Source organism: Coffea eugenioides, chromosome 11, assembly GCF_003713205.1.
Source record: "Coffea eugenioides isolate CCC68of chromosome 11, Ceug_1.0, whole genome shotgun sequence".
NCBI lineage: Eukaryota > Viridiplantae > Streptophyta > Magnoliopsida > Gentianales > Rubiaceae > Coffea > Coffea eugenioides.
Genome location: NC_040045.1, coordinates 49,652,092 through 49,662,481, shown reverse-complemented (window position 1 = coordinate 49,662,481; position 10,390 = coordinate 49,652,092). Strand labels below are relative to the sequence as shown.

Here is a 10,390-nt window from a genome sequence, read left to right as displayed (position 1 = left end):
GGTCACTCAAAACGGTCGAACTAGTGGGATTGAAGAAATCTGAAGACTGAAAACATTCCAAGTGAACAGGAACATTGAAATTTGATACATTTAAATGTATATCATATTAAGTGATAAGTTATTATCACTTAATTTTTGAAGTAAATTTTGTTTAAAAAATTTAGTGTCACTTAATTAATTTAAATATTTTATTTTTAGTTATAATGCATATAAACATATTTAAAAATTTGAATTTGTTAAATTTAAGCACTAAATTGAATTATTATCAAACAGGTTTTTCTAAATTTACGGGAAAAAAAATGTCGCGACTGGGAGAGTCCGCCTACAGGAATTTTATTTGGATATAATTCACAATTTAAGCTACGTTGGAGGTGTTAGTGTAGACAATAGTTTTCAAATTAACTTTTAGCTTTGCGTATTAGAACCTGCCGTTCTTTGATTTCTTTGTCTGCCCTATTTTATATAGAGTTTCGTAGCGAAGCAGTGCGCAGCACTACATGCCAAAGCCAGCACTCGGTGGAAACCACCAGCTGTAAATAAAATACTAGGGGTGCCTCGTTATGTCAGTGAGTAATCCGTCCTAGTTTCATCAACCAAATAAACAAATCAATCAGAGTCATGCCCACAGAAACCTTTCCAAACAAACGACGGCGATACTATATATATATATATACACACAGCGACAGAAGCACAATGGAATTGCAACCTTCTCAGTCCCTCTTACTAACCATCACAAAGTTGGAGTTTCACGCCAAGAAATGGCATTTATGATCTCTAAGAGCAAACCACCATCTTTCTCTGAGCCACAGGAATTGAGCCTTCCCCACGGCGCCAGAAACGAGTCGACCATCAACTCGGTCACTAGCCAGCTAATCTTGAAATCATCATCAGCTGCAGCTCGTGATGGCTCTCAACCCCTTGATAGAGATGTTGTCCTCAAACGCATTCGTCACCATAAGTCAATGTACAAGGTCCGTAATGCTCTCCAGGCTCTCCTGGCTGCTGATGATCATGCAGATGCACATTCTCTCCCCGATAATGAGCAGAAGTGGCTGCAACTTGGTGACGCTTTTTCCTCCCCATGATCTCAAGTGGCGCTCATCAATAGCATATCGAGTCAACAGCTTGGTAATCCGTGTGATGGTAGCATTATTTGCAATGTTTTGGCTAGTCCTGGTAGTAAAAATTTTGCCGTCTTGCTAAATCTCAGTGCTAGTTGTTTTATGGCTCGGGCTGAGAGACCAAGACAATCTTTGTTTTGAGTTCTTGTGGGCTGTAAAATTGTAAATATTGTTCTAACATGCATACTCTGCATGTCTTCAATTTATCTCAACTGTCTGATCTCTCTAGCAAGCGTTGAAACCCTGTTCTGTAGGTGGGTTACTTGTTCTCTCATGATAAGGATGGCTTCATCATTGCTGCAATATGCTTGTCATTTTTATGAACCAGTGCAACATTCTGAACGAATATCTTTTTCTTCTTATAGTTTCCGGAAAAGAAAGCACAATGGATAATGATTAAAAGCAACGAGACCCGCAATATAGTCAAGTATTTTAAAATCTCTAGCGCAGAATAAAAATCCATAAATCTTCCACGGTAGGTGGCTCCTCTTTGGAATCTCGCATGAGAAGGCAAAGCTTGTAGTGGCTTGCAACAGCTTAATATTCATTTTAACGAGCAAAACGGAATATGACAAAATCTTTAGTCAGCACAAATGCACCCATTAGTTTCATCATTCGTTGAAGAAGTACTGCCTTGTGGTGTTTGGTGTCATTTTGATATGGAGGAAATTCAGTCTACTGACTAAAACATCCGCATCCCAATGCCGCATACACTTGGCAATTAGTTCCACTGAATAATTATCAGCAACTTTCTTGATTAATGGATCTTCTGTTAGTATAAAACAAGAAAAAGTGGTTGAACACGTAAGTGGGAGAGCATATCTGAAGATATCTTTCAGAAAAATAAGCAACTACAGTTGATGGCAACCAAAAAGTGGAAGCATAACTTAAATATTGTTTGAGATCCATTGAAGTCGCAATTATTAGTTCATCTAAATGTCACAACATGAAAATGGAACTGCTTTGGCACAAAGGGATGGATTTGCAAAAGATGTACAACATGTTATCTGAGGCCACAGTGACGCATGATAGGATGCATACCTGCAGCTGTTGACATAAATGCAATCTTTACTATCAATTCCACTTTTTACTTTCTCAATGGAGAATGTAAGGTGTACCATGATGAGAGACATAAACTATCCTCGCTTTTTTTACAACAGCATGTGGATCCCCCTGAGCATGTGTACCAAGGAAGCTGTTACTTATCATTTCTTAGACAGTAACCCTGAAGTAGAAAGGAGCCGCAATGCTTGATCTGAATTGTTCAGAACAGCAGATGATCTTGAAATCTGCATTTTCCGTTTCTTCAGAAACTCCAGTGAACTCTGTAAACATTGAGCCGGTGGTATCTCCTCTAGAATAATAGGTTCTAGCCTATAAACCACAAGGAGAAGGGAATTCTGTCAGTTGAACAGACATAAAACACTTAGGCTTCCATTCATTGAACATGTCTTACTCTGTCCGAGAAATGCAATTGACAGGCTATGAAATTACAGGATATTCATCTACCAGGAAAGATAGGAAAAGCTGCATACCCTGGTCTTTTCGTTCTCTTCTTCTTCGCTGAGCTGGGCTTTTTCTTTGGTTTTTCTTCTTCTGAATCCGATGAAAAAACTTTCCTGCAGATAAGCTTACAATGTCAGCAAGAGACCGTATCAGGAGTACAAAATCCACAATCAGGAAAAAAGCAAGTTTGCATAACCCACTTCTCGCTAGCTGCAAGAAGTTTCACAATTTCATCTGGCAGCATTCCCTGGTAATCAAGGGACTCTTGTTTTGGTTCAATTTCCTTCGCATCTTCAATGCTTTCCTCCTCTCCCAAGGGTCGTGGAGTTACCTTTTGAGCCCATCTTCTCCGACGGTCTTTTCCCTCGCGAACAACTCTACAGAGAAGGTACTATATAAATTCAGATAAAGCCACAGACAGAGATTCACCAAAAATCACTATGGTTAGCGTCCCAAGAAACAGAGACAGAAGAACCTTGCCTTTATTTATCAACGTAGATATTATAGTTGCAAAGCTCTAAGTCTCATAAATCCAAACAGAAATTCCAAATTATATCTGGCTGTCTATTGAGCAGACGGATCCCGAAAATAAGTTCAACGTTCGCAGCCAAAATTAAAATTAAAATTTATTTATTAAAAAAAAAAACCCACTACACCAGGCACTCGCACCTGAGAATAGTGATCACATTAATCCAACAATCGTGCAATTGCCAAATGCTTCAAAAGGGCAAATTTTTTCTACTCAAAAAGAATTACAAGACCAATAATTTAGGGGAGTCATGATGCACAACATTAATCACCACTATTATTATTACCTACCTAACTAAGCTCATAAAATATCTCTCCTACCTGGCCTTATTTTCTTTTTGGAGTCTAGTTATTTCTTCATCTTGTTCGATTCCCTGAAAAAAAATAAAAGAAACAGTCAGGAAAATCATACGGCTATGGATCGAGTAACTAAAATTGATTTGAAAGCTAAAAGAAGGAAGAGATACGGACCTGTTGAGAGGTGAATTCCTCGGGGGCTGCATCGTCGGAGTCACTATCTCCTCCCCTTCCCGACATCCTTCCGAATTCTTTATATACTATCAAAGTTTGAAGGGTCTTCTTCAGGCATTAAGAATTCAACTTCTGGGGTTTAAGGCTTTAAGGTTAGGGTTAGGGTTTTTGAGGGTCACATTTTTAATGCAAAGCCAGCCCGCAGCACCCACAGTTACTGCGTCTCTTCGGGATTTTGTGGTGGGGAGCTTTTGCGAGAAAATGAGGCGAGTTTGAGCCCAAAGGCAGAGAGGCGGGTTAGCCCAAAAGCAAAGTGAGGCGAGTTTGAGCAAGGGTGAGAAGGTCTAGCCCAAATAAAATAGTCGAAGTGTACAAGCTGGAAATGATCTTCATTTCTTTTTTTTTTTTCTTTTTTCTTTTTTTTGCAGTGTTCATTTCTTAAATAATTTGAGAAGCAATCACTATCTTCAAATTGCAAATTTGGAATAAGCACTACAGCACATGGAATCAAGGCAGGATTCGGAGCGGTCTCAAGAAGAGAAAGCCCCGTATTTAGCGTTTGAACAAATTATAAAACACTCCCTGAAATGATCAAATCTTTAACCAAGAGACCCTTTCCTCATTTCCAGTTCTTTATTTCTTTTATTTTTTTGTCATTTTTTGGTCTTCATTTCCTATTATGATAAACTTTCCTTTTCAATTTCTCAACGTATGCTACAAATTGATGTCTTTTCTTTTTCAATTTCTTTTGTTTCTGCACAAAAAAAATGCTATTTTTGTTTGAGAGAAGAAGAAGAAGAAATACAAATACTCACTCTCTATTAGTATTTTTATTTTGTTTGCTCCTCTCTTAGATAGACAGTGCTTCCGTCATTTCAATGTTTCTGTTAGATGGATTCGGATGCTGTTACTGATAGGGGGGTGCTGGTAATATGGTCAAATCTTAGGGTCGATATTGTAATTTAGACATACCTCAAGGGAGTAAATGTAATTAACCCAATCTTAAATTACTCTATCAAATATCAAGAGCCAGCTTTGATTGTTTTTTTTTTTTTTGAAATTTTTATTTAAAAAAATACTACAGTAATTCGATGTACTTGAGATAGAGTGATGATTAAAAAATGTATTCACAGAAAATATTTAAAAAAAATTTTGAGAAAAAATCACAATCCAAATAAGATCCAAGTCTCTTATTTCTGCATCAATTCTCAAAAACGATGGTGATTGCTCATGGATGGGCTGGTATTCTATCCGTTATTTAAGTAACTTGTGCAATGGGCAATATGACCGCCTTTGCCCACTTGCAACGGTCATGTGTCAACAGCCCAACAACTAGGAGGGGTAAATGTCCGGAACAAACGAACACTGTAATGTAATACATACTACGACACTTGGCAAAACTGTAGGAGTTACTCCCATGGTAAAAAATAAAAATTGCAGCTGCCTTTTCCACGACTGAGAGAGTTACTCCCACTGTCAATATAATTCTGACAATCCAAGAATGATTGCAAATTTTTCTACATTCTCGCTCTGTATCTTAGCGTAAGAATTCGATGTACATCTTTTTTAAAAAGAAAATAAAAAAAAAGTGCGATCCTTTTCCATTTTCATAGTTAATAATTACGTACGTGAACTAATCTCAACCGTTGGAAAAAATAATCGAGTATGAACAATCACGAATAGTTCTTGATAACTTTTTGGTAATCAAATCTTGCAGTTATAAGAGGCAAGTGTCCAAGTCACCTCTACCCCTCGAAGGAAATGCTGCGACCAATTCTTGTACTGTTCACGTACTCTCTCTTGCGGGAAATTTCTGACATTGACCCTACAATGACCGCATTTTAGATCCCAAAGGACGTTGAGATGTAAATATTTTCACTAGCATTTCAACCTTCTAGCTCTAGCAAGATGTAAATTTGGGATTGGAGGAGACGTGGACTTGATAGAATCACTTTCGTAAAATGGTCCCCTTCCTTTTTCTTTTTTTTTAAAGTATAAATCACAGATATTCGTATCTTTTTCTTACTGTTTATGACTAATTCTGTTCAAGTTGGATCAAGTCTCTTGTAGGGAAACTCTTACAAAAAAAATTTCTTCTAATATTATTGTCCTTTTCATTCTTACAAGTTTCAAACCCAAAGCCTCGCAGTTAAAGAATGCATGATTGCTTTCAATATATTTCACTGTTTTATCAAAAAAAAAAAAAAGTTAATAGATGCAAGCCCCTTTCTATATTTCATTAATCACTGTTTAATTGGGTCATGAGCGATAAAAAGAAAAAATTAAGCAGACAAGGTTCAAGATAGAGAGTCCAACTGCAGTGGCAGTGCATTTCTTGTAGGTTGATTTTTCGTGCACTCGTTTTGGAGATGGGGGAAATATTTTTATTCGTCACACGTAGAGGATGGACCAATGCCAGCTATGATCGTTCAATTTTGCTGGATAGCACGTTTCTCTAAATTAAACCACTCTCCCTCAAAAAAAAATACATAAATATAAATTTAGAAAAAATAATAATAATTAGAGTCCTGTCTTTAAGAAACTATATATATAGACTGGCATGCTACAAAATGTCAATTGGAAATGTCTATCCATTACGATTGTTGTAATAATACTTGTGGCAGTTCATTAATAATTTATTGTTGTGTTCGACGTTTGACTAGTCCAAGCTTCAAGAGTTGCACGTAGCAAAACAAGCTCGATAATTCATAAACTCCTAAAAAGTCGTTGAAGCAGCTGAAATGTTGGATTCCATCCTTTGCGTCTTTAGCCTTTAGATTAATCCTGTGTGGAATCGTCAATGTTTACCGCTCATCATTTTGGATTGTTTAATTGCAAAATACAGCAGGAATCTGGAGTTAGGCTCCATGCAATGCTTACATATGCCTAGCTAATGATCAAGATACATTATATTGGTTGACTTTTGTGCTCTCCAACAGTTGCACACATGTTAAACAAGTACGCAAATTTGCCGCAATTTTATGGTTGTCGCGAATCAGCTGCACCACACATTTTGGGAGTTATTAGGACACCAGATTTGGCGTCAGATCTGATTTTGCTTTTTGACAGTTTAATAGCGCCATCCGCTCTTATATATATATATAAAAAAAAAAAAAAATCTCTACGATCTTGCGACTATATTTCATAATCACATTTTTACTTCAGATATATATCAAATAGTTACCATTATAATACATTTTTTACAAAAATTTCAAAAAAGTTGCAATCCGAACACAAAGTATGTCACATTTTCTTGAGAGGCTCTCTTGGGAAGTTGCCTCGCCTCGCCTTTGTTTCTTATTCTGTCTTCGTCGTTTCTCGGGTATTTTTCTTTGCTAAAATTCAACATCATTTGAACACATTTGTAATTGGGTCAAAACAAAGCAAGAATTTAGAATCGGTTTGAATTGCTATTTTTAGAAATCTTTTTAAAAAAATATATATCATTACTATTTGATTTGATGTATGTAAAATAAAAAAAATTAATTAAAAAATGTTGTACTGAAAATCCCAATCCAAACAAACCTACAAAAGTTACCAGACGGAAAAGCTGAAGTTTGAAGTACTTCAAGAAGACGCTAGAATGCATGTAAAAAAAGTAGTGATATGAAAGCAGCTGCAAGCTCTTTGATAAAGGTGGAGGTAGATGGTTAAACATGGCCCTCTTAACGCGTTCGAATGGGAGAAAGAAAAGGCGAGGACTTTGAAGGGGGTGGAGGACACGCCAAGATTCTCTATCAACCACTCTTTCTCCACCGGATGTGATGGTCAGTCATCCCATTTATTTTTTTGAATCTGTAAAGAACTTGCTGTTTGAATCTGTTTGGATTGTAAATTATTTGAGATATTTTTACTGTAGCACTTTTTGTGATGTGATGTATGTGAGATAAAAAGTTAATTGGGAAGATAAAAAGGTGTGTTAGAAATTGTAATGATGATGTAAGCAAATAAATTTTGACAAATAATCCTCAATCCAAACATCCCATTACTATCTGCGTGTTTATCTAATATGGCACCCCAGATAATACTCTGTAAGATTTCTCCATCTCATACACGGAACTCTTTTCAAATTTGAATCACCTCGTTCTGTTGTTTTGACTAAGCTGAACTTGACAGCAATTGAAAGAAGTGGCTTTTTTTTTTATTTTTTATTTAAAGCAAAGAGAAACTTTAATAGAGTATAAATAGAAAAAAAAAATAATGGTTTAACAGCAGAACTCTTAAGAGCTGCAAACCTCTAAAGCCCTTTTACAAACTTTCAGCAATTCAGTCTGCGTATGCAAATTAAAGTTAGGTAAAGCAAACAAAAATAGACACGACACGCATCTAATTTTGTTGCACCTGGCTTTGTCATCTCTAATTTGCTATACTTGATTGCTTTTTTACTCCATATGCACGAGCCATTTCTATATCTAACACTCAATTTATAGCACCATTTACTACATCTTTTAGCTAATCAATGTACCTCTTCCGACCTATAAAATCAAACTTGATCACGACAGACACCTGAGAGTCCGTAAGGAGTCGGATAAATTTTATATATATATATCTTCTAACTACTGCTGTATCTTGCGCCAAATCCTTGTCTTCATTAGGAACGGGTCATTTTATAAGTATTGGATTTGTTGCATCTCTGTCATCGAACCATTCTAATGTTATCTCACTTCTCAACCTGGTCATCATTTTATCTTTAGACTTTAAGCACCAGTTGCTGTCCCAAGTATATTTGGGATCCCTCCCAAATGATCCGGTGTTTTTTTTTTTTAATCTTTCCATCCCTCCTACCATTCTTTCACTCCCAAGTATCAGTTGCATGATTCGAACCCTGAATCGAACAATGGTAGCAGAGTTTTAAGAACTCTTCTTTTAACCGTTGAATTAACCCTAGGGATTCAAGAATTGCTTTGCTATGTGTTCTTAAAACTTCATTTGGTACTTCTAGAATATTTCCTCTTATGAGATTATTACCGTTTGGTAGTAAATCAATCCTAATTACTGTTGCTCTATATAATCTCTAGTTTTTGCATCGATCTCTTAGTTAAACCTTTCAAGTTTGGACTTTTGTTTTCTTCAACTAGAAAAAAAAATTAAATATCATTGATAGCTTTATTGCTTCGAAGAAAATACAGCATTAGAATTATGTCACAACTATTTTCCTTCATCTAAATATAAATCGGAATCGTATTTGCTAATATATGTATAAACCTAATTGTACAACATCTTAAATGTAATTCTTTATGACTTGTTGTGTAATTTTGAAAAGGACTCGACAGCCGCACCGGAAAAAGATTTTATTTAGCTTAAGTAACAAAAATTGAAAGTTGTTAGCAGCACTATCATGTATCTCATAATATTTAGTTCTCATATTTTAATTTTCATCAATGGAAGTACTGATCAACTTCTTTGTAATTTTGAAATTTGGCTATTAACATATTTGGTTTTCGTTGCATATTTGATATATATTACTATAATGATATTCAGACTCTGTTTGGATTGTAAATTATTTGAGATATTTTTACTGTAGTACTTTTTATGATGTGATGTATGTGAGATAAAAAAGTAATTGGGAAAATAAAAAGGTGTATTGGAAATTGTAATGATGATGTAAGCAAATAAATTTTGGCAAATAATTTTCAATCCAAACAAACCGTCTAGAGAGTTTGGTTGACTTAAGCGTGTGCATATACAGAGGGAGGTCCATGTATGTTTGTGTGCGTGCGTGCGTGCCTTTTTTTTTTTTTTTTTTTCAAATAATTGATGTTCCAAATTGCTAGAAGTAAAAGTGGGAGCAAATTTAAAATAAAATAACAAACTAGTTATTATTATTATTTTTAAATTCAATAGAAAACAACAGAGGCACTGTTTGGATTCAGCATTTTTTGAAAAAAATTTTTTCATCTACAATGCTACAGTAATATACAAATAAAAATAACTCAAAAAATACCATATCAAACAATATATGAAAAACAACTCCAAATATACAAAAAAATTCAGAATTTTCATTTCAAATTATGCGAATTTGGCTCGAATTCGGTAATGGAGTTTTTGAAATCGGAAATAGAAATCAGATTTTTCGATTTCAATTTCGTTTTATATTATATATATATTAATATTTATTTATTTATATATTTTTTATTTTTTATTTCAATTTTTTTATAATATGTATATTAATATATATAAGATGAATATAATTTATAAATATAATATGTATATTAATATATATTTAATATACATATTATATTTATAAATTATATTCATCTTATATATATTAATATACATATTATAAAATAAAATTGAAATAAAAAAATTATATATATAAATAAATATTAATATATAGAAACAAAGCCAGTATATATTTTTAAAAAATTCCAAAAAATTGTAAATTATAAAAATACTCAAAAATATATTTTAAAAATACTTCTAAAAATAATCTAAAAAATATTTACAGTAAAATTATTTTATATATATTATTATAGTAAAGTTTTTAAAAAATACCTCTAAAAACAGTTAATCCAAATGAAGCCAGAACTTGTAAGAGTAATAGACGTGGTACTGGTGCACAAACTCCTCAGCAAAGACCCAAGAAAAGTAAAAAAAAAAAAACACTTTGTACACTGGATTCCGAATTATATATTTTTTTTTCCTTTTTTGTCAAAATAATACACCTATCGTGGACACGGAATATTGTGTGGACCCACATATGCCCAAATAAGTGGGCCCTCTTCTACGCCTACCCCACATTCATAGAAGCCTCTGTGGGCCCA

The 10,390-nt window shown here is 34.4% G+C and overlaps 2 protein-coding genes across 2 annotated transcripts; one reads left to right on the top strand and one right to left on the bottom strand.

The window, feature by feature from the left end:
* The first annotated feature begins 665 nt into the window (after nucleotides 1-665).
* Nucleotides 666-1,327, top strand: LOC113754527. Its single transcript, XM_027298972.1, has one exon. The coding sequence runs from the start codon at nucleotides 759-761 to the stop codon at nucleotides 1,083-1,085; it is 327 nt and encodes a 108-aa protein (XP_027154773.1). The 5' UTR covers nucleotides 666-758; the 3' UTR covers nucleotides 1,086-1,327.
* Nucleotides 1,328-1,930: 603 nt separating this feature from the next.
* On the bottom strand, nucleotides 1,931-3,838 carry LOC113754526. Its single transcript, XM_027298971.1, has 5 exons — nucleotides 3,627-3,838; nucleotides 3,477-3,529; nucleotides 2,828-3,004; nucleotides 2,657-2,740; nucleotides 1,931-2,495 (listed from the first exon to the last, which is right to left on the bottom strand). Exons 1-5 carry the CDS (start codon nucleotides 3,690-3,692, stop codon nucleotides 2,327-2,329), a joined length of 549 nt encoding a protein of 182 aa, XP_027154772.1. The 5' UTR covers nucleotides 3,693-3,838; the 3' UTR covers nucleotides 1,931-2,326.
* Between the last annotated feature and the right edge of the window lie 6,552 nt (nucleotides 3,839-10,390).

Coding starts and splice junctions, on each gene's coding strand:
- LOC113754526 (XM_027298971.1), bottom strand. CDS start 3,692: ATGTCGGGAAGGGGAGGAGATAGTGACTCCGACGATGCAGCCCCCGAG. Junction 3,530..3,626: donor AGGAATTCACCTCTCAACAG/GTCCGTATCTCT, acceptor ATTTTTTTTCAG/GGAATCGAACAAGATGAAGA. Junction 3,005..3,476: donor CAAAAAGAAAATAAGGCCAG/GTAGGAGAGATA, acceptor CCTTCTCTGTAG/AGTTGTTCGCGAGGGAAAAG.
- LOC113754527 (XM_027298972.1), top strand. CDS start 759: ATGGCATTTATGATCTCTAAGAGCAAACCACCATCTTTCTCTGAGCCA.